We start from the raw sequence: 24,336 nt of genomic DNA, 5'->3' as shown, positions 1-24,336 counted from the left end.
TATGGTGTAAATTGCATGTCTTGAACATGCAACATTTTACATGCATTAAACACAAAAACAGAAATCAGCCACAGCTACAATTAACAGTTTTTTAATCTTAATAAAAAAAAACATGGCAGTACTGCATCAGGGCAATGCCGCTATATTAAATGACCCTTGCCCGTATTTCTGTCAATCAGTTCGAGTTACCAAGCTGGACGGATTCAGATTTAGGAAATGCAAAAATACACGACACATACAGGAAAATGACATCTGAAATAGTAATAAAACAATAGTTTTCTATGAAATATCATTACAAATACAATAGGTAGATAAGAAAACACTCATGTTGCTTAAGCAAGCATCTTAACTTGATTTGCCAATAGCTTCATCATAAATTTCACATTAATGTTTACACAATCACTTCATATTTGTTAATAATTGTGAACATGAAGAGAAAGTTTAAAGTAATATATAAACTACCATTTTCTATATTTGCAGACATCTGAGAAGCATCCATTCCAAGTCCCTTGGAAACAAGCATTGTGTCCCAAATAAAGTTCTATAACATTAAGAACTTGTATAACTTTAATGTCTCCAAAGGCACCTCAAGAGTTAAAACTGGTCAAATGTCAACTATATTATTATTATTTATGACATAAATAAACTCTAACATAAAAAACACTGCTTCTGTTTAAATAATTAAATGAATGTAAAGTATCTCTTACATCTGTTTCCCAAATAAATAGAGGTGAAATTGAACAACAGCTTAAAGACATAAAGTGGCGTCTGTGCACGGATCATATAGCTATTCATGATCTGTGCATTGTTTTTGGTATGTGGTTTATAATACATTCTGCTTCACAGAAAAGAGGTGTTTTAGAAAAAATGACCTCTTTCATAAGGTAGATTTTAAGCAAGTTCTTCAGAAGACATTTTCTGATACGATGGAATGAAAGCTGCCTTTTGAATGTAATCTGAAATTTAAGACCTTTCCCACTTGTTTTTTGTTATATTGTCTTATGGTTTGATATGTTTTAGCTGTACCTATTTGGCCTAAAACTGCCTCCAGTAACAGATGTGACGAGCCGACGTCTGAAACATTCTGAGTGAACATACAGAAAGCAAGACATTTTAAGATCTTCCGATTGGGAGGATATAAGGTTGACAGTGTGAAGAATTGTGAGAAGTTTCCAGCTGGAATCTTTCATGTTTCTTTAAAGATCCATCAGGATATGGTAAGCATCTTATATCTTTGACTCTCTCGTGCTCTGATCAGTCCGTAGAGGATGCTGTAAAGGTCAAAAGACAAATTTAGAAACTGAACCTTATTCCACAAGTAGCCAAAAACACCTTGGGGCCAAAGTTTTTGCATAAAAAAAGCAAGCACCTAAAAAAAGTTAAAAAACTGGCGCAATGGCCAAAGATGTCTGTCTAGTGTATGTTTACATAGAAACGTAAAAACTTGTTTGGTGTGAACGGCCCCTAATCAATTATGAACACAAATACAAAATGTACCTGACTGTTACTGGACTGGTTGGTGCTGAATTCAGAATATTTCTTCTCCTTTTGTGAGCACACTCTGCCAATCAGCTTGTAATATTCCTCTCTGACCTGAAGAGGGCAAAACAATATTGACATGGTCACAATTTAACTAGTCTCATCATCAGATAGCATGCCTACAGAAATAAAGCTTTTGGTAAGAAATACTCGCAGGATTTACCAGGTTAGTGGGCTTAAATCTTATTTTCTTAAATCTTAATATTCAGAGTTTTGTTTGGGGCACTTAGTAGAAAGTAAACTAGATAACTGAAATACTGAGAGATGTGCAATTTGCATGAAAGCGCAATTTGGCTACGCCAACAGTGCATTTGGACACAGTGATTTGTGTCGTCTTTAAGGGGTTTTTGTAGTATCTGTATGTGCATTTGTGCATACCGTTTTGGACAGGATGCAGTGCATGAAGAAGATGAGCGCCCCCTGGAGGCTGTTGAGAATAGTGAAGAGGTATAACATGACCTGAGTTCCTTCTTCCTGAAAGAGGAAGCAGCCAAAAACCCACATCCCTCCAAGAACACACAACTGAGCCACCGCAGTCACTGTAAATCCCCTACAAATTGCAGGAAAAATGGATTAGAACTTGAATTCATATATTTAGGAACAAAGTATATACACATCCATACACACTTAATCATGCGCAGTTTGGAGAGGTCTGGATTGAGACTGGAGAATTTTTCGGCCAATTTCCAGACAGTGATGATGAAGCAAAAGCTGTTGAGGAGGATGATGATGCAGACGGGCGCAAAGAAACTCCAGATAAAATCACCTTCAAGAGAGAGCCAACAGCTGGACACACACACATGAAATTATAAATCAAAGATTGACAACATCTGAAGCACACACACAAATTAAATAATCATCAAAAGAGCAGCCAACAGCTAGAGGACACGCACATATAAAATCATAATTTAGAGACTGTCTGCAGTGTAGACACAAAAATGTTATAATGAGACTGCCTAAACTGCATTGCAATTTATAGCCTAAAATTAACACAATGGACCCTTTTCGCACATTCGTGAAGCGAAAGTTGTTATAGTTGATTAAATTTGAATGGGAGTACACGTTGCATTCTCAACGTTGCCACAAGGGGTGCTATATCGAGATTAGTGTAAACCGTCTGCTTCTAGTGTGCTTCAAGTCAACTACTGTCATGGCGGAGCAAAAGTTTGAGGAGAATATTTAGAATAATAAAACAGCTAGGTTAATGGTACAGACGTTTGAGGGTAACTCTATCGCCATCATTGAGTTCTGAGGTAAAGTAAGAACGTACGATAACAATGCACTGGCATTCGCATCTGTGATCACATACTTGGGTAAAGTATGTTTCAGCCTTTCCTAAACTCCAGAACAAAACACTATTGGATGTACACACTCACTGTCGTTCAGTGCCGTATCCCTGTGGGTAGGCGACGGCAGAGATGATAACAATGATGAGAGGGACTCCGTATCCCACGGCGTACATGTAGAGATGCTTGAGCGTGGTTTGAAACACCAGGACAACCATTCGATACAGCTGCACTCCCTCCAGCAGCATCCAGCAGAAGGCAGCCAAGAAGAAGAAATGGAGCAATCCAGCGACAAACGCACAAGCTCCCTGAGACATACAGAGATGAGTGTTAAGTATGGGAACTAATGTGCCCTTGCCTTACATAGTGCAATTATGTTGGCTTGACAAAGAGAAAGGTTTGGGGGGTGGCAGGAACAGTGTTGAGAACCACTGCCATAGACTTACATTGACAGAATGTTCAAACGGGCTTAGGCAGAGACTATTTAGCAGAAATGGGTCACTTATATTAAAATGGATGGTAGAAATTGGAACGCCCGATGGCCAACAGATAGAAAGGAAGTCCCAATCACCTTTTACACTACTGTGCAAAAGTCTTAGGCACATAAGATGTTTCACACAATCATTTGTCTTAAGATGGTTATTTATATCTTCAGCTTTAGTGTGTTAATAGGAACTATAAATGTTAGACACACACTCACCCGGTTGTGAGTACTGGAGATCCCGCAGAGGAAGACGAGGTCAGCGATGAAGAGGCACACACTCAGATGGAGGTGAATGCTGTTCCGGGTTCCTTGGATGGAACGGCAGAAGCGGAACGTCAGAATACACAGCAGTAAACAGATCAGAGACAGAACCAAACCCACACGAGTGATCAACACTAGCGCAAACGTGTCCTGGAGAAGAGGAAATAAAGGGGAAGGGATTCAGATGGAGGGGTGAATATTGATACAATGTTGTCAAAATCGTCATCATATCTGAACTGTCTAGTTTACCTTGATGGGGTAGAGGGCCATGAGAACAGCGAAACTGCTCAGGTGACTGCAAGAACACGCTGTATGTGTATTGCTAGACCACGCCTTCACACAGCCTTGCCCAGACCATGCCCCCTGAGTCTCATTCCAGTACACACAAGAATAATTCATGACCTTAGACTCCGCCCTCTCCTGAAGAGTAGAGAAGAAAAGAGTTTGTGCCAGCCAACAGAGAAACATTTGCCGAAAGTTCAACTTGCAGTTTTTATAAATGTGTGAATGTACATACAGTGCAATCCTATGAATGTTTAAAGGTTAATGACTAAGATATGTGTGACTCCAGTTATTGTTCTGCTATATATGATGTGCTGGCATCTTTACCTCCACATGTTTAAAGATGAGAGTAACAGGATCAGTCAGTTGTTTAGTTTCTGGATTACTGATGATGGCTGTCACCACTCTCGAATTGAGTTGGTAAGTAATTTTTCCCTTCTTTGTGTCCGATCTCTCTCTGCTCTCATCCTCCTGTGATATTTTGCCTATCCCGCTGAAATAATCGCTGGATGTATTTAGATCTTTATAACTGACCAATGCTGCAAACGCAAAACCTAGGAACAAGGGTTAAAACAACATCTTAATGTATTCATGAACATGTATGTTTACGATTTTATGAAAACGATTTTATTTTCCATGTGTCTCTTTGTTGTATAGATTTCTTTGCCATAATTGCGACTTCATCTCATGAAAATTAAGGGACTGTGGTGACATTCGGGGTGGCTGCGGCTCTGGTGGTAGAGTGGGTCTTCCACTAATCGCAGGGTTGGTGGTTCGAATCCCGGCCCACATGACTCCACATGCAGAAGTGTCCTTGGTCCAAGACAATTTGAACCCCAAATTGCTCCCAATGGTAGACCGTCATTGGTGTGTGAATGGGTGAATGAGACGTAGTGTAAAGTGCTTTGAATACCACTAAGGTTAAAAAGGGGCTATATAATTGCAGACCATTTACCATTCTTGCATAATGACATTGCATGGTTCATTTCGCATATCGCGGCAGTCCAAAAGTGAAATGTCCATGTGGAGCGGAGAGGAGCGGCTGTCGTCCTGCCAGAGAGTGTGGAGGAGTGTTCGAGGACCACGCGACGGTACATCAGAGAACTGGTGAGTGAGCTTTTTTCTCTCTCTCTTGAACCATTGTCACCAGCCACTTTTATCCCTCGTGCGCCTCATCAGGCCGATTGGGGACCGGGCGCACGATATTCCGGCCCCGCCCCCCTCCGCTCCACAGTCCACTGCTTGGCATGGCCAAACAGATGAAGTTTTTAAGGTTAATGCTCTATCGAGTTTTAAATCAATCAACGAAACCGACTTCCCTGCCCTACATTTTAAACCTAACCGATAGTGTCAGAAAAAGCTAATTTAAGATGAAAAATAGGTAATTGTATTTGGAGACTGCCACGATACATGCAATGAGCCAAGTAAAAAAACTTTTGCAAAAAGATAGGTATAGTGACGTGATTCTATGAGACCAGGTTATTCACTGCATGGCCAAAAAAAATTTAAATTGCATACTCTAATATTTATTTGGACAACCTTTAGCTTTGGTTATGGTGCACATTCATTGTGGCATTGTTTCAACAACCTTGCAATGTCACATATATTTCCATCCAGAGTTGCATGAATTTTTGGTCGAGATCTTGTATTGATGATGGGAAAGTCTTCTCCAGCACATCCCAAAGACTTTCAATGGAAAGTGAAAATTATTCCTCATGCTCCCTGAACAACTCTTTCACAATTTGAACGCGATGATGCCCGTGCTGTCAGGGAAGATAAAATCCATTGATGGGATATCCTAGTCATTCAGTACATTCAGGTAGTTAGCTGACATTGCTGAGTTAGACCTGACCGATTGAAGCAACCCCAGATCATAAGACTGCCTCCAGAGACTTGTACAGTGGGCACTATGCATGGCGGGTGCATCATGCGCTTCCCTTCTTACCCTGACGCGCCCTTCGCCTTGGAATACTTTACATCTGGAGTCTGGACTCATCAGACCACATGACCTTTTTCCATCGCTCCACAGTCCAATCTTTATGCTCCTTAGCAAACTGAAATCATTTATTCCAATTAGCCTCACTAACAAATGGCTTTCTTGTGACCATACAGCTGTTTAATTCCAATCCTGTAAGTTCTCGTCACATTGTGCATGTGGAAATGCTCTTACTTTCACTATTAAACAATTCTACTGTCAATTTCTTACAATGTGACTTCTCCCAGCGTTTTAGTGATCTCCGATCACGATCAATCAAGGTTTTTTTCTGATCACATTTCTTTCACACATTCATTTCTGTGAAGCTGACGGTTCACCACTATCCTTCCAGGTTTTAATAATGCGTTGGACAGTTCTTAACCCAATTCCATTGATTTCAGCATCTCAGTAGTTGTTGTTTTCTTTGTTTGATACAGGCCAATAATTTACCCCTTCTGAAACACAGTAACATCTGTTCCACGACCACGGGATACGTCTTCAGGCATGGTTGTTGAAGAAATGAGAAGCTACACACTGCATCAGTTAGGGTTAAAAAATTATTGCCAGCTGAATCATATTAATCACTGCAATAATGATCCAATCATAGGCTCTTAAGGATCTTCTTATTTAAATCCAAACTGCAACTTATTTTTTTTTTTTGGCCAGGCAGTGTATAAGAGTGTGCATGTGTGTATTTGTACCTGGATATGAATCCCCGGCTGCTGTTTCCCAGCTTGTGTTGAAGTGGGCGGAGTCTGTTCTCAGAATGACACTCCCAGTAGGAGGAGTCTCGCCATGCTTAACTGCCACTTCAGCATCTATACATATGATGATATATAATACAGCTGCTTTCAATGCTGCTAGAATCTTAATTAAACACATTCTCAGTTCAGTTTGATTTATAACGGTATGGTGTGGTGTCCAGCTATCTTACAAGTGTTATGTGTCTCCATCCTGGTTACAGGCTCCTTGAGCTGTGGTCCAATCAGACGCATGCTGTTCTCTACTGCGCCAAGAAACTGACTCAGTGTGTCACTGTCAGCAAGATTCCCCTCCGATAGCAGCTCATCAACAGATGTAAACAGATTCTGTGGAGTCAAAGTTTGTGAGTACTATGTGTGTGTATCATGCACATTGTCTATGTGTGTGTGTGTGTTACCTCCAGTAACGCTTCTCCCAAATGACGGCCTCCATCTGGATCTCTCAGAGACTCACAACTCTTCATTAACAGTGACAGCAAACTCTTCAACTACAACAGACACACATATTCAAGTCAGTGAGTGTGTCTGTCTATCTTAATAATGTTAGTAATCACAAGAAGAGGTTTAAATTCTACCTTTTCAGGTGTGTTTTGTGTTTCAGCCTCAAATTGATTACAGGTAATTTCTGTAAATGACAAAAACAAAAAATTAAAATGAGCAAACAGGCGACAGTGCTTTTATGTGTTTTTTTATTAGATACTGTATAATGAGCAACCTTAAAATATATCAGTGTATTAAAGCTACATTATGCAAATTGTCACTACTCCTGTTGCGTGTTTGGTTCATAACAGACACTGTTACAATAACAATACACTCACCTATGCATTTTGACTGGTTGTTGCCATAGTTACTGTAGCCATGGTGACATTTGCAGCTATAGCTGCCTGGATGATTCTCGCAATCAGCATGTGAGCCACACAAACCTGATTGATGTTTACACTCGTCAATGTCTATAAGACAGTGAGAGAATTTCTTCAGTTATATTAATGTATATTCTTATGAACATTTTGTTGAATTAATTATCTATGCTTCTAAAGCTACAAGCAAATTAGAAATGTGCCTACATCAGCATCCTTGTTGTCATGGAACAACATCCAATTAACTAATCAGATTTTAGGGTTAAGGTTTGGGGCTTCAACAACATTCTTGTCAACCAATCATTTCAAGGTATAATATTGCATAATTTGGCAAAATTGCAGCTTGATTGGAAATGATGACCTAATACAAATATTTGGACCCACTTTATATTAAGTGTCTTTAACTACGATGTACCTAAAGCTGACGTATGTATCTTATCAGTGTTACAATACTTTCTTCTAACTTTTCTTAATATGCAGAAACAACTTTAAGTAAACCATTCATTGCTTCATTTTCCCGAAAACTGTAAACACTGTGTCTCTGTGGAGCTATAAAAATTCCTGTGTTTGTTTTGAGTGACCGGCTTAGATCCCACCCTCCAAAATGACTGACTGATTGAACAACAGTACATGAGGGGCGTATTTTTGAAAACATTGTTTATTTTTACAATTCAATTTGGTGGCATTAGTAGCAACAAAATCACATCATCTTTAAGCATTTGCTACAGTGTTCTTATTATGTACATTTTTATTGTTACATTGTAATTAAGTTAATTAAGATAAGTTCAGTTACATCTGTAGTTACACTTTTAACTTAACTCAAGCCCTACCCCTAAATATACCCGTATCTCAAACCCCAGTAGCAGCAAATGTGAATTTTCACTTTAAATAAAGTGAAAGCAAATATTCTGCTCACAAGAGACATTTCCCTTAATTTTCCTGTTTTCTTCAAACATCAAATCTCATATTTCACCCCAAGCATGCTCTTTACTGACACTTTTGTCCACTTGGTTAGCAAGTACATTAACTTTATTAGGGGTTAAAAATAAAATTATTTGGAGTGGTGGAAATGACGTGATTTTTAAAAAATGTATAGAAATCATTTTCACTTAATAAATATTGAAATGCTTAATATTTATTAATCATAGTTTTAAACATGTAATAATTTGTATTTTTATAATGTATTTTCATTGTCTAATATTGAGAGACTAAAACAGTCAAATCTGAAAAGTACCACAAATAAATGAATGATGAAGGCCTGGTGAAAAGTTTCCAAATCAGATTTAATCGAGCCTTCATATTACCAAAAACTGTGCAAAGTTGAAGAAACTATATTAAAATATATAATTTGAATGAAGATTCACTGTTAGTAATGACAGAAGACCCACAGCACAAATAAAGCTCATGTGTGAAGTTGTCGTAAGTATTATTGTGGTCATGAGTATTATTAGTATGATCAGGACGCTGGCCCTTACCTTCACAGCTGGAGTTCTTCTCATTTTTAGAGAAACCTGAAGAACAGCTGCAGAAGAAACTGCCAGGTGTGTTAGTGCAATTGCTGTGAGCTCCACACACTGACGACTCACACGCGTTCACATCTGAAGCACACGCACACGCACACGTTTCATTTAGAAGCAAGCAAAAGTTAATACGTTCACACATAAACACACGTGAGTGTATGACAGAGGTTCCCCTTCTGTCACTCACACGATGTAGAGACACTAGGGGTCGATCTTGAGAGCCCCGATCACCTGTGATCTTTGAGAAAATTCCCCACGGACCTCCCGTTCCCCAGCACGCTCGTTTGCCCCTGTCCGGTTCAGAAATGAGACCGGCCCGAATCATGGCCAACCTGATGTCTCTTTCAGGGCTGGATGAGTCTTCGATTGCTGCATCGGAGAGCGCACTGGCGATGTCGGATGCTAAGGATTTGACTGGGCTGCCACCTTCGGGTCTGACCAACATGCTTGCCCGGGCCGCCTATAGTATCGGGTTGAACTGGAAACCTCCAGCCTACCCTGAGTGCTCACTGCTCGATAATTGGTTGCTGGGTTTGGCCACAATTCTCATTGGCCTTTTCTCAAAGATCTGAAGGCGTGTTGGGCTCTCAAGATCGACCCCTAGTGTCACTACATCGACACAACGTCTCGTAACCTCCACCAGGGAATGGAGGTTACGACAGTAACCAAGACGTTTTTACAATTGTGAAGATGACAGAGTTAATGGACACTGTTTTACAACGTAAATTAGTTTTGTCATGTCAATTTAACATACACACAAACACACACACACACACACACTCAAAATGACAAAATGGTATCATTGTCATCATCATAAAATAGGGTCCCACATCTGACCCATCCAGTCAAAAATGACCAGAATACCAAAGAAAGGTGCCCTTTTTGAATTCCACAGAGGGTTCAAAAATAGTTTTAACTTTAATAAAAGCAGTCAATTTAGATGTTAACGCATTCAACACATTTCTGAGGATACTTGACCACATGTTTTTCCAGTATACAGAACAAACAGTTAATCAAGGACATGCAGTTTGTAAGTTACTCAAATACACCGTTTGCATTGAGCTTTCAGAAATCTGTATTAAACTGCAAAAACTGAACATATGTGGACCTTAAAAAGCTACTTCTACTTAATTTGAGCTTTAAACCTGACTTTTGTTGGTTTAACCTAATTTGATCAGGTTGCTGCAGTTGTATTAAACCATATTTATTCTTGAATTAAACTAGTTCATTTACCTTGCTGTAATGGAAATGTATAGAACTTCCCAGTTAAATTAAAAGTTACTAATCTTGTGCACTTTATACCTTGTCCTATAAAAGTGGTTCGAGCTTCAGTTTAGTGTAATTATTAAAACTATCCAATAACTATGTTTGTAATGGCATAATACTTTACTTTAGTATGCATACTTTCTCTATATGCATCATTTACTGGGATGACCAACTACATTTGCCAAAATAAACATCTATAGGACACTGCGATGAATACTGGATTCTATAATGCAGTGCGCTCCTCTTGATTTCCAGTGTAAATGTGGCATGCAACGTGATGAAGTCATGTGACAACAAATGAATGACTGATGGACAGAATCAGGGTCAGAAATGCACCCAATATTTAAAATGGGATGACAAAATATGGCTGCAGTTCTTGGGTTAGATTGTATTGTCTTATGTGATTGGTAAGTCAAATATAAAGCGAGTACATTGAGAACGTTACCTGCACAATTGGAGTCTCCTCTTGATTCCCGGTATCCATGTTTACATTCACAGCTGTGCGAGCCAATGTTGTTCACACACACCATACCCATGGGGCACTCTGCATTCTCAGTACACTCATTTATATCTGTGGAGGGACAGCAGATGGCATTAATTATATAGTATTACAGAATACGATATATAATATATAGGGCTTTTGATTTAAAGTGTTGATTTAGTGCGATTAATAATATAATCACAGGACGCGTTCTTAACAGCTGGACAAGCACATCAGAATGCAGCAAATTCAAGACGCAAAGTTTCCACTATTTTAACTTGACACAGTATCCTAAAATCGTGACATCAATGATGCCAATACCAATGAGCCGCTCCAAAAGTGTCCATCTGATGGACATGTACATAAACTAACATTAAAAATAGAACGTGTCCCGTGAGAATAGGACAGATTGACCAACTCTGTAGCGAAATTGATTGCTGTCGGGTGCATGTTTAATAATATGGGAATAAAGGAAAAAATATATAGACTTTTAAAGCCACTTTTTAACTATGCGATATATTGCAATCTATTCTGTTTATTCTATATAATATTTAGAATGATTCTGTACATCAATCGATTGACAGCCCTTAATATGATATATCATATAATCCTCATCCTTACCTATACACTGTCCGGTTGATTGGGTGAAATTGGGAGTATTCGTTGATCGGAACCCTTCTTTACAATTGCAGTAGTAACTTCCATTTGTATTTATACACTCTGAGTGATTACCACAAATATTGTCCACACACTCATCCTCATCTGAGACAGATAACAAGAGTTAGAGAGACATTTGAGATGAATCACAGAGTCAAGTCATCGCTTTCAGTTACAATACTCAAACTTCAGTTACAACATTCATTATTTTGTAACATACAGACCGTTAACTGTGTGTATTAAAAACAAGAAGTGCTCATTACCATCACAGCCACTTTTAGATGCTTTATATCCAGGACTGCAGCCTCTAGATCCACTAATGTGCAGGAACAGACCTGGTGAAGACAAAGACAAAATAAGCTGACATATGCTTTTTCTGTACATGCGCCTTACCTGTCTGTCCATCTGTTCTCCCATCATCTATACAACCATGCGCGTCACGTGACCAACCATCGTGATGTTTGAACCAGTGAGGTTTGATGTTATCAATGTAGTCGTTATATTGGATTTCAGCATGGTTTATGGACTTTATTAATGATTTGAGAGTGAGACATGACTTAAATTACAGTCTGTATTAATACAAATCATACACCAATGAGCCAAAACATTATGACCACCTGCATAATATGCTGCCACCAAAACAGTGCCGACCCACTGGGGCATGGAGTCTACAAGACCCCTGAAGGTGTCCTGTGTGTATCTGGCACCAAGACATTAGCAGTTGTTGTGAGGTGGAGCCGCCGTGGGTTGCACTTGTTGGTCCAGCACATCCCCCAGGTGCTGAACTCGTCATCATGTTCCTCAAACCATTCCTGAACAATGTGTGCAGTGTAGCAGGGCGCATTATCCTGCTGAAGAATCGAGGCCACTGACATGAAGGGGTGTACCTGGTCTGCAATGATGGTTAAGTAGATGGCCAATGTCAAACTGACGTGCACATGAATGGCCAGACTCAGGGTTTCCCAGAAGAAAATTGACCAGAGCATCACACTCCCTCCACCAGCTTGCCGTCTACCCACAGTGCATCCTGGTGCCACCACTTCACTTAACAATTTGGCCCCCTTCAAAGTCGCTCTGCCCATTTCTCCTGCATTCAACACACTGACTATGTGAACTGATTGTTCACTAGTCACACTAAGGAGTGGTGGTGGCGTAGTGGGCTAAGCACATAACTGTTAATCAGAAGGTTGCTGGTTTGAGCCCCACAGTCACCACCATTGTGTCCTTGAGTAAGACACTTAACTCCAGGTTGCTCCGGGGGGATTGTCCCTGTAATAAGTGCACTGTAAGTCGCTTTGGATAAAAGCGTCTGCCAAATGCATGAATGTGAATGTTCACTAACTATCTAATCTACCCAGACCTTGACATGTGTGTGGCCTTGTTAGGAGATGATGAACGTTATTTGCTTCACCTGTGAGTGGTCATAATGTCTCCTTCAACTGCTTTTTTATTTCTACCATTTATTTAAATGAAAGTGGTCTGTCTCATCTAAAGTGCCAACGGAACATGATGTTCCACAGAAGAAAGAAAATCAAGTGGAGTGGTGGTGGCGTAGTGGGCTAAAGCACTGAATTAGTAAGCAGAAGGTTGCTGGTTCGATCCCCACAGTCACCACCATTGTGTCCTTGAGTAAGACACTTAACTCCAGGTTGTTTCGGGGGGATTGGCCCAGTAATAAGGGCTCTGTAAGTCGCTTTGGATAAAAGCATCTGCCAAATGCATAAATGTAAATGTAAAAAAGAGGTCGACCAATAGTGGATTTTTCTGATACCGATAAGTAAGGCCATTAACCAATGCACAGACACAGTGAGTCCAAAATGTATGAAATCCCAGATGCAGTTTATTGTGCAACCAAAATCCCAATAATAACCAACAAAAATTTGGACTATAAAAAACCCTGGAATACACTTATTTTTAGGACTCTTATTTTGTAATGACAGAGCCTTGGCTCCACAATGTTCTATATTTAAAGCTGAAGTATGTCATTTCTGCAAAACTAGTGCCACCTAATGGAATAGCAAAAATAAACAATGCTTCAAAGCAGCTTTCTGAATACCACCTGTTGTTCAACAGTCAGATAGTTCCGCCCCCAAGTCACGCCATTGGTTGAGTAACATTGTTTGGGTCGGGTCTCTCAAAACAAACAGGAATTTTTATAGCGCCACAGAGACAGAGTGTTTACAGTGTTTGTGAAAATGAACTAATGAATTGCTTAATTAAGTTGCATATTAAACTGGGATAGAAGTACATTACATACTGCAGCTTTAAGTATTTTGTAGAATTGTTATAGCCAATAATCAGCAGATTATCAACCAGATGTGTAAATATATTGCTTTAAATATAAACACTCTTTCATTTGATCGATTTGTTTCTACAGTACTTGACATTGAGGCACTATTTCCATTCACTTGCCACCAACTCAAATAACCTTTACTCTACAGACGAATATCTACGTGTTCAGGAAACCACAGTGATGCGACTCACATCGTGTACGCTGCGCTGTTGCAATGTGTTTGTCTATAGTTGTTCTTTCCATTCTGCAACTTTCTTTCTTGTTCTCACATCATTGATACTTTGTTTTAAATGTCGATTATTTCATGCTGAACTGAAACTATTCCACATTTATCAGGACACACAGATCTCTAGCTCAGTGAGGCTGCAAATCACAACCTGAAACTCAAATCTCACACAAAACGCTGTAAAATCACTGAAATTAACCAAAACATTAAATACACATATTACAGATTTCTATGAAATATGATGTTTGATGTTTCATTCGTCATAGTATGAAGCATGCTGTATCAAAAGCAAAAACTTTCGTCAGTGACCTCCCGATGACCCCACAAGGCCTTGACGCATTCTTGTATTTGATACGGTCAAAGTATGGATTTTTCACAGACACATTCACACTTTTTATATGTGTGTTTGCACCAGTAGTTTGTTAGTGGTAGAGGATTTTAACATGTAACTTTAAGAGCAAACCGAAGCAAAAGATCTGAAGCAGAGCGACAGAGTCAGACAGAAGATCTGTGGAGGTGAGATGGTCCAGAAAGACCGGGTCAGATCTTTCTGAACATCTGCTCTGCATTTGTGTGGGTTTGTGGGATCAGATTTATTATTTCCTCTGATTGCATTTCATCTCTGAATACTCAAATCTCCAAATAAACAAGATGGTTTCCCAGCAGACTTGGACTCAGAACCTCTAAAACCAGCAAACAGACCAGCCTACCAGACAGTTTGGGAGCACAGCTTGAACCAGCAGAACATCTTAGGCTAGATTAAGATTTTTAGGAGGAGTTTGAATATTCAATAATGTTGGTGCTGCTATGTTACCAAAGAAACAGAAGTGATGTTTGAGTAAATAACGCAGTGGGAGACTCGAATGTTGTGTGGTAGAGGACTTTTTGTACAGGAAGTTTAGCTCAGCGTCTGTGGTCACACTGTGCGTATGTTGTGTGGCAATGCTTTTAAAAATAACACCTCACAAGTCTTACCATGATCGTGTCTAAGATTGTCGTTATGACCCCCCTGAAACTACAGACGCCCCTTGGAACAAGGCCGAAACACGATCAACGAGGGCCAACCCAAGCAAAACTTGCAAGGATGGGCACCCCCTGGTTACATAAAGAGATAAACTGTTGACCACCCTCAAGACTAAAATTCGATTTTTATATTTTAACTTGATAAAAGCATTTGCATGAATTCTTCTGTTAAAACTTTCAGGGTTTGTTATTGTTATCGCACTAAGATCACGTAATACATAATGTTAACGTCTTGTGTCTATACTTCTAAAACAGTGAGTATTTTAATGTTTACAGATTAAACCCCATTGACTTCCATTGGAAATGTATCACTGGAACACACATTTGTGCTTTTAAAGAAAAGAACCCCTTAAATGTTCCTTCTGCCAACTCCAGTTGGACATGGAAAAGAAAGTTAGTTTATCTTAAGAACTAACTTAAAACAGCAGACAAAAGCGAGTTTAAAACATCGACAGAGAAAAGCCAAGTCAAAAGCTGGTAAACTGCATTGCCGACAAGTTCCCAAAATTTTCTCCATTCCGGCAAAATTAACTTCTGTCCAAGCTTCATAATTTTATGACATAGTTATGTACAAAACAAAACGAAAGAGCATAGTAAAATATATCTGTCTGAAATATAGTGTGATGCTGGCATATTGTTATATATGCGGTCATGTGAGGGCACATATACTATAGACGATGTCATTCTAAAATTACCTTTAAAAAGACAAAGATTGTATTTCTATCCCTTTATCTTGTACATAATTCCTACATTTAATATGACAATAAAATACAATATTTAAAGTTGCAAGCAGTGATGAACGGGCCCTCGCATCCTGGCGCATGTTGGGGCTGCTGTGCCAGGGGAATGTCACTCCAATTTATTTGAGCATTTTTTAGCACTTAAATGTTGTTAAGAGTGTATCATAATGTAAAACATGTAATTTCCTGTTGCCAGTAGGTGGCGCTATGACTATAACTGAATATTGGCATATAGAAGTGTTCAGGCCGGGACTCTTATCAAACATGTGAAGTTTGGGGCAGATTGGACGTTGTATATTTGAGTTAAAACAACTTCCTGTTTCATGGCGAAACATCGAATTTTGTCAGGCCGCCACGGACACGCCGTTCAAAGAGAACTCAAAAACTTAGCAATTTAGCATCGGCAAGGCCTTTAGATTAGACTGACCAAATATAATGTTGATCTGATTTAATCTCTATGAGGAGCTCCTTAAAGAACAAGGCCTGGAAATGGCAAAAACTGAGCAAATATTTAAGAGAAAAATCACAATGGCTGACTTCCTGTTGGGTTTAGGATATGGCTCTAAGCCTCATTTTTTTACCTGTTGATGTGTTACATATGCCTAACGATTTTCTTACGTGTAGGTGAAACGTGGCATGAGGGCTACTTCGTTGAAATTGTGTAGGTGGCGCTATCGAGCCATTTTGCCACTATTAATTCTAAAACCAGTATCAGATGTAAATGTTACCCACTTTCGAGAAGTGTGCAAAGTTTCATGAGTTTTCGAGCATGTTTAGGCCTCAGAAATGTGACTCGTTTCATATCGAACTTTGCCAGGCCGTCACGGACACGCCCTTCAACGAAAACTCAAAAGCGTCGCAATTTAACATCACCAAAGCCTTTAGATTAAGACGGACTAAATATAATGTTGATCTGATTAAATCTCTGGGAGGAGTTTATTAAAGTACAAGACCTGAAACTGGCTGTTGCCAGTAGGTGGCGCTATGACTATAACTGAATATTGGCACGTAGATGTATCATGTATACATACCTGATATGCCTCAAAAATGCAATTCATTTCAGAAAATAATAATAAAATAATAATAATAATTCAAGCCGTTTTAACTTAAACTTCACAGCGATAAAGGAATGAAGAGTAAAATCACAGAACACATAAAGTAACATTTTCCTCATTATTATATCATACTAACTTTCCTCTGGTCATGTCTTTGAGTATTCATTACACTGTGATGGGAACTACATGTGATGACTCTCCCATTAATGGAGATTTCAAACATCCTTCAGCTTAAAGAATAGAGTCTTTGTGTAACACACATACACAGATTTATGTCTGTCTGTCTATGACTCATTATATGACCAATTCACCATAAATATGACACACATCATATGCATCACTACTATTTGCACAGATTCACATTCTATTAGAAGTCATTAAATGAGTAATGTGTGTATAAATAATTCATAGGAAGATGGCCTGCACATGCAAATGAATCAAATGAAAATATATTCACTGCACACATGCACAAAGACATAAACACAGTGAAACAATCTACTTACCCAAAAGAAGAAAAACCAAAAGTGTCCATTTTAGTTCCATATTAGAATAATTTTAATTTAAAAACTGCTGGTTTCTAATGTCTGTTTGGAAACTTGTGCTGTGAATATGAAATTCACAAAGGAAACCTGTATTCCTTTAAGACATCAGAATTTCCCCTTGGTCTCTTTATGTCCTGTAGTCTTCAGATCTTAAACTCTATCTGTCTGTCTCTGTCACAAAACCTTTTGTAATGTGTTCCTCCTTTTCTGTTTCAAATAAGTTGAGACACCTCCTCTTCTCACAGTTAAGGAGCTGTTTTTAAATAGGTTTCTTCCTATTTTTTAAAAGGTTCCATTCAGTTTCCTAGTTGAATCCTCTTTCCTCCTCGTCTTTTACTTCAGTTTCTGCTCTCTGTTTATCTTAATCTGCACAGTCTGAGGATTGCCACTGCTTTATTTTCTTTTGCCTCGCTCAGATGTGTTTGCTACTGGGTGAGAAGACGGAAGCTATTCATCATTGGGACTCTCCCCTGAGAGAGAGAGAGAGAGAGAGAGAGCAGTATTGTCCCTTTATGCCATTAAGTCATTTATAACCCCACCGCAGAGCCGTTTCTCTCTCACTCTCTCTTTGTTGCATTTCCCTCCTTTTCCTCCCCCTCTGTTCCACTTTCATTGAATTCTCTTAATCTCACAGGGGTAATTTAATTTATCTCAGTTGTGTTCAACTTTTTAGCAGATGTTTATTCAAAAATGTCCTTTAGACACAAATGTATCAATTGTTGACATAGAGTAAGACTATAGAGCAAAAACAATTAATGGAATGATTCGGTTTCACTACAAGTTAAGCTCAAACTACAGCATTTTTAGTATAATGTTGATTGCCACAAAAAAAGTATGAATTTCAGCCCAAGGTACTGAAAGAGCGGCACGTGGGTAGTCCTGATCCTGATGTGATGCAGGAGCTGTGCTCGGTGACCGGTCTCGTCCTCTGGGCGACGAGGGTTCCTCATATGCCTGACTTATGTATCCCGTTGACTTTAATGCTTTAAGTGTAAACTTCTGTCACTCAGTCAACATTGTATCGATGTAGTGACTCTAGGGGCCGCTCTTGGGAGCCCCAAACCCCTCTGATCTTTGAGAAAAGGTCAATGGGAATTGTTACTGCTCGCCCTACGGAGGCTATTGCCATTGATCCAGGGCAAGCATGTGTTGGTTTGGATGGACAACATGGCGATGGTAGTGTATATAAACTGCCAAGGTGGCTTATGCTCAAGTTGCATATCGTAACTTGCCCAGCATCTCCTCCTATGGAGTCAACAGCGACTCAGGTCACTCATATCCCCGGCAACCTCAACCGCACAACAGACGTGCTCTCGTGGCAGGTAACGCTCAGGAGAGAGTGGAGACTCCACCCCCAGGTGGTCCAGCTGATTTGGAGTCGATTCGGTGAACCACAGGTAGACCTGTTTGCTTCCTGGGAATCCTCCCACTGCCCACTCTGGAAGACCCAGCCTTATCATTGCTGTGTCCGGTGCATGCTTCGCGCATCTACTTGGACCACACACAGAGCTTTAGATGCTCTAAGCAGCTCTTTGTCTGCTTTGGCAGACAGCGGAAAGGGAACACTGTCTCCAAACAGAGGCTTGCCCACTGGATTGTGGATGCTATCATGTTGGCATACTAGGCTCAGGCCGTGCCCGCCCCGTGGGAATACTAGCACACTCAACGAGGAGTCCTCGTGGGCACTGGCCAATGGCGCCTCTCTAGCAGACATCTGCAGGGCAGCGGGCTGGGCAACAAATTCGTAATTCCCTTGTTGAGTCAGTTTCCTCCCGTGTGTTGTCAGGTATGAGCAGGTAAGTTGACGGGACAGCTGGCGGGGTGTACTGTTTGCATACAGTGCCTTTCCTTGTCTCGGCTCCTCTGCACAATACCTGAATGAGTGGTTGCGATCCAGCTCCCTTTATACCCGTATGTTCTGGGGAGTGGCATGCAAATTTCACTCGCCAATTCTCATTGACCTTTTCTCAAATATCAGAGGTGTTTGGGGCTCCCAAGAGCAACCCATAGTGTCACTACATGAACACAAAGTCTCGTTCCCTCCATCAGGGAATGGAGGTTACAACAGTAACCAAGATGTTCATGATTAATATTCAGATATAACTATGAGTAAGCCGTAGGTTGATTTACACAAACAAGGTTGTTTTTGTGTGATGCTGCAAAGATTTAAGAGATCTGTACCATACAATAATAAGATTATAATGTCAGTGGAGCGGCCCACAATTTTTATCCAATCAGGCTAAAACTTTGCACAATCGGATTTATAGAGCGCAACAGTGTCCAACCACTCTTTCATATATAAAAATATATCAGTAGTTTAAGATTTTAAGGAGAGCGACTCAAATGCGTCATTCACAGTGCATCATGGGAGTGCGCAGTCGCTGTGGAGTTCTTTTGGCGCACTTTTATCGCCACGATTCTTAGATTGGTGAATCTTTCTTTAGGATTATGGGTAGTTTTTAAACAATGTAGTTGAAATAACATGAACTGATGGCTTCAACAGAAGAATATACCATTGATTAACAACCTCGGAGCTCATGGTAGGTCTGTCTTTAAAAGTTTATATGTTATAGTTAATAGTCAATTCGCCTATAGGGAAAATTAGATTTTTCTAGTGTAAATAGGGTGAACCTCTGGTGGAACCTTACTGAAATCATTTACAAAACTTTAATAATCACTTTTGAAAAGCAATCTTAAATTCGATGGGCCACTTTCAAGGTGATGAAGACATGAGAATAGAACCATTCTAACAGTGATGAAACAGCATTCCATAAACACACACTCAATTTTTCAATACATTTTCAAAGTACTTTCTGTATAAAAATGATGCCAAGTGTGTTAATAAATACAAATGGATAGAATTGAATGGAATAGACTTTCATCAAGATAGACAAGATGACTCTGTTGAACCGACAATCAGTTGTGAATGGACTGATGGAAGTTGATGAGGTTGTATTCCTTCCAGACACACACTGCGCTGGTCATGGGAAAGGCCAAAGAAGGAAAGACGAAGGAATTTTTCACTAATTTGACTATAACTAGAGCGAGAGAGAGAGAGAGGGAGAGAGAGAGAGAGACTACCATAAAACACACACACACATGAAATGATACATATGGCATCAGATATTTTCCAACATCAACACAAATGCATCTTGGCAACTCAAGAAGGTATTTACAAGTGTCTATGTCTGAGATTAATATTTATACAGTAGTCCTAAAAAGTGTTTGTTCACTTGCGTCAAACATGCATGTCTGAATGTATTTAAATTACATAATAAAATATCAAAGTAATTTAAGTTTAAGAAAGGAATATAATTTTGAAGCCAAAAAATTTATAAAAAGACAGACAGATAGACAGACAGACAGACAGGCAGGCAGGCAGAAACGTAGATAGACAGACAGAAGCCAAAAAATTTATAAAAAGACAGACAGATAGATAGATAGACAGACAGACAGCCAGGTAGGTAGGTAGGAAGGACAGGAAAGAGAGATAGATCAAAAATTCTAAACCTAACCGATAGTGTCCTTAATCCTAACTGATAGTGTCCTTAATCCTAACCAATAGTGTCCTTAAACCTAACCGAGAGTGTCCTTAAACATAAACCTAACCAATAGTGTCCTTAAACCTAACCGAGAGTGTCCTTAAACATAAACCTAACCAATAGTGTCCTTAAACCTAACCGAGAGTGTCCTTAAACCTACCCGAGAGTGTCCTCAAACCTAACCAATAGTGTCCTTAAACCTAACCAATAGTGTCCTTAAACCTAACCGAGAGTGTCCTTAAACATAAACCTAACCGATAGTGTCCTTAAACCTAACCGAGAGTGTCCTTAAACATAAACCTAACCGATAGTGTCCTTAAACCTAACCAATAGTGTCCTTAAACATAAACCTAACCGATAGTGTCCTTAAACCTAACCAAGAGTGTCCTTAAACATAAACCTAACCGATAGTGTCCTTAAACCTAACCAATAGTGTCCTTAAACCTATCCAATAGTGTCCTTAAACCTAACCGAGAGTGTCCTTAAACATAAACCTAACCGATAGTGTCCTTAAACCTAACCAAGAGTGTCCTTAAACATAAACCTAACCGATAGTGTCCTTAAACCTAACCAATAGTGTCCTTAAACCTAACCGAGAGTGTCCTTAAACATAAACCTAACCGATAGTGTCCTTAAACCTAACCAATAGTGTCCTTAAACCTAACCGAGAGTGTCCTTAAACATAAACCTAACCGATAGTGTCCTTAAACCTATCCAATAGTGTCCTTAAACCTAACCGAGAGTGTCCTTAAACATAAACCTAACCGATAGTGTCCTTAAACCTAACCAAGAGTGTCCTTAAACATAAACCTAGCCGATAGTGTCCTTAAACCTAACCGATAGTGTCCTTAAACCTAACCGAGAGTGTCCTTAAACATAAACCTAACCAATAGTGTCCTTAAACCTAACCGAGAGTGTCCTTAAACATAAACCTAACCGATAGTGTCCTTAAACCTAACCAAGAGTGTCCTTAAACATAAACCTAACCGATAGTGTCCTTAAACCTAACCAATAGTGTCCTTAAACCTATCCAATAGTGTCCTTAAACCTAACCGAGAGTGTCCTTAAACATAAACCTAACCGATAGTGTCCTTAAACCTAACCAAGAGTGTCCTTAAACATAAACCTAACCAATAGTGTCCTTAAACCTAACCGATAGTGTCCTTAAACCTAACTGATAGTGTCCTTAAACATAAACCTAACCAATAGTGTCCTTAAACCTAACCGAGAGTGTCCTTAAACATAAACCTAACCGATAGTGTCCTTAAACCTAACCAAGAGTGTCCTTAAACATAAACCTAACCGATAGTGTCCTTAAACCTAACCAATAGTGTCCTTAAACCTATCCAATAGTGTCCTTAAACCTAACCGAGAGTGTCCTTAAACATAAACCTAACCGATAGTGTCCTTAAACCTAACCAAGAGTGTCCTTAAACATAAACCTAACCAATAGTGTCCTTAAACCTAACCGAGAGTGTCCTTAAACATAAACCTAACCGATAGTGTCCTTAAACCTAACTGATAGTGTCCTTAAACATAAACCTAACCAATAGTGTCCTTAAACCTAACCGAGAGTGTCCTTAAACATAAACCTAACCAATAGTGTCCTTAAACCTAACCAAGAGTGTCCTTAAACATAAACCTAACCGATAGTGTCCTTAAACCTAACCAATAGTGTCCTTAAACCTATCCAATAGTGTCCTTAAACCTAACCGAGAGTGTCCTTAAACATAAACCTAACCGATAGTGTCCTTAAACCTAACCAAGAGTGTCCTTAAACATAAACCTAACCAATAGTGTCCTTAAACCTAACCGAGAGTGTCCTTAAACATAAACCTAACCGATAGTGTCCTTAAACCTAACTGATAGTGTCCTTAAACATAAACCTAACCAATAGTGTCCTTAAACCTATCCAATAGTGTCCTTAAACCTAACCGAGAGTGTCCTTAAACCTAACCAATAGTGTCCTTAAACCTAACCAATAGTGTCCTTAAACATAAACCTAACCAATAGTGTCCTTAAACCTAAAACTCAATTGCTGAAGCAACCATATCATTTTGTGGTGCTTCTGTGACATTTTTGGCTCACGAAAGGAAAACATAGTTAAGTATTTTTTTAAATGTTTATGCGCAGTCATGATCCACTAATGATGAGACATGCAGCTTTTGTGTTTCAGTTCTCTGTTACCTTCACATGATCTCTGTGAGTTCAGCATCTGTGCATGTCATCATGTGGATATACTTATGATCGACTTGTGATTGATAATGTCACTCAACATATGAATACACACACACAGATATGTGAGTTTCACAAAAAGGTCTGCTTAAAGCTTCTTTTTGGCCTGCATGTGTGTGACTCTCTGAATGACTTGGCACACAGTTGTGTCTGTTTGAAGCTGTAAGTGAAACAGTAACCATGGTCACACAGAAGTCTATTCAACCTGTATGCATATTCAATGAGGTCTGTATTGATTAGACATAATATGATCAGAAATACTGTTTGTGACCGGTTATTCACACTGCACTCAACCCTGGGTTACCATGTTTTTTAACCCTGGCATTAGGCCAGTTTAAACTTTTAACTAATTAATCTGCAGTGAATGTTTCAGCAACATAAACCAATCATTAACTTCCTCAATGCTTACCTCCTTCAATTCCCTTTGTACAGTTGCAGAAACTTTCACACATAGTTGCACCTTCTGAGGGAAACAACATTATTAAAATGGCTCGCTTGAATGTAATTTCACAGTTCAGGTGAAACAGATTGATGTTTAATCGCTCTCATGTTTATTTTGTGGTTTTCAGTTTGCTCCAGGTGGAAAACATGGCAACTCTCGGTGAGATGATGGACACTTCCTGCTCAGACCCTTTGAAAAATAATCATATAAAAGCTCCACTTCCTCTTATGCCCTCAAACACTGGCACATGCACATTAAAGGGGCAGTTCAGCAAAAATGTACGTCCTGTCATTTATTCCTCACCATCATGTTGCTACTAAGTGAATAATGGCAGAATTTAAAATTTTGGGTAAAATTCCCCTTTCAGATTGTTTATAGGGTTTGGGTTATAGTAATTATATTTAGCTTTATATAAAACTATAGAAAAACAAATCAAAGTCTATTGTATGTCCTTAAGTAGAAAGCTAAGAAACGTTCCCGTCTGTGCGCGTATGAGCAGCATTATGGTCACACGTGGACTACTGCCAGAAATATTTATCTTTAAAAGGCTTTGACATGTAAAGTTCATGTACAATTCAATAAAAACATATTATTAAAGAATAAAATGTAACATAAGTAAAATAACAGGTTACTATAAATCTATAAAAACAACATGTTAAATGATAAAGTGGTTTGTGCTTGTGGTGTATATGAGTAAGATTCATATAAAAGCTGTATACACTATATAACTTATTATTTTCATATTGTTCTCATCATATTCACACTTCTAAACTATTAACCAGATTCTAACAGGATAACTCAATCTCTTTTAGTGTGAGTTTCATTATGCTTGAAAGTTTATTAATACAATTTATTATTATTATTATTAT

General features: G+C 39.1%; 1 protein-coding gene and 1 long non-coding RNA gene across 16 annotated transcripts; both read right to left on the bottom strand.

Annotated features, from left to right (window-relative positions):
• Nucleotides 1–93: 93 nt before the first annotated feature.
• On the bottom strand, nt 94–17,680 carry LOC127643883 (adhesion G protein-coupled receptor E2-like). Of its 2 annotated transcripts, XM_052126814.1 has the most exons (18): nt 17,210–17,680; nt 11,633–11,704; nt 11,334–11,474; nt 10,677–10,802; nt 8,921–9,043; nt 7,407–7,538; nt 7,164–7,213; nt 6,987–7,076; nt 6,762–6,915; nt 6,529–6,645; nt 4,180–4,406; nt 3,820–3,990; nt 3,526–3,720; nt 2,916–3,133; nt 2,167–2,325; nt 1,918–2,089; nt 1,498–1,593; nt 94–1,271 (listed from the first exon to the last, which is right to left on the bottom strand). In XM_052126814.1, the coding sequence occupies exons 1-18, from the start codon at nt 17,247–17,249 to the stop codon at nt 1,227–1,229; spliced, it is 2,328 nt and encodes a 775-aa protein (XP_051982774.1). In that variant the 5' UTR covers nt 17,250–17,680; the 3' UTR covers nt 94–1,226. The 2 variants fall into 2 exon arrangements, with proteins under 2 accessions (XP_051982774.1, XP_051982775.1); XM_052126815.1 differs by lacking the exon at nt 8,921–9,043 and having other exon boundaries at nt 17,210–17,679.
• A 2,281-nt stretch (nt 17,681–19,961) lies between these two features.
• LOC127643900 (uncharacterized) lies at nt 19,962–24,281 on the bottom strand. Of its 14 annotated transcripts, none has more exons than XR_007970587.1 (5): nt 22,011–24,281; nt 21,673–21,938; nt 21,501–21,600; nt 21,135–21,378; nt 19,962–20,946 (listed from the first exon to the last, which is right to left on the bottom strand). It is a non-coding gene; the product is annotated as an uncharacterized LOC127643900 (long non-coding RNA). The 14 variants fall into 14 exon arrangements; XR_007970588.1 differs by having other exon boundaries at nt 19,962–20,902; nt 21,141–21,378; XR_007970589.1 differs by lacking the exon at nt 19,962–20,946 and having other exon boundaries at nt 20,966–21,234; nt 21,279–21,378.
• Nucleotides 24,282–24,336: the final 55 nt, after the last annotated feature.

The sequence above is a fragment of the Xyrauchen texanus genome, chromosome 5 (genome assembly GCF_025860055.1).
Source record: "Xyrauchen texanus isolate HMW12.3.18 chromosome 5, RBS_HiC_50CHRs, whole genome shotgun sequence".
NCBI lineage: Eukaryota > Metazoa > Chordata > Actinopteri > Cypriniformes > Catostomidae > Xyrauchen > Xyrauchen texanus.
This window is presented reverse-complemented; position numbering and strand designations above follow the sequence as displayed.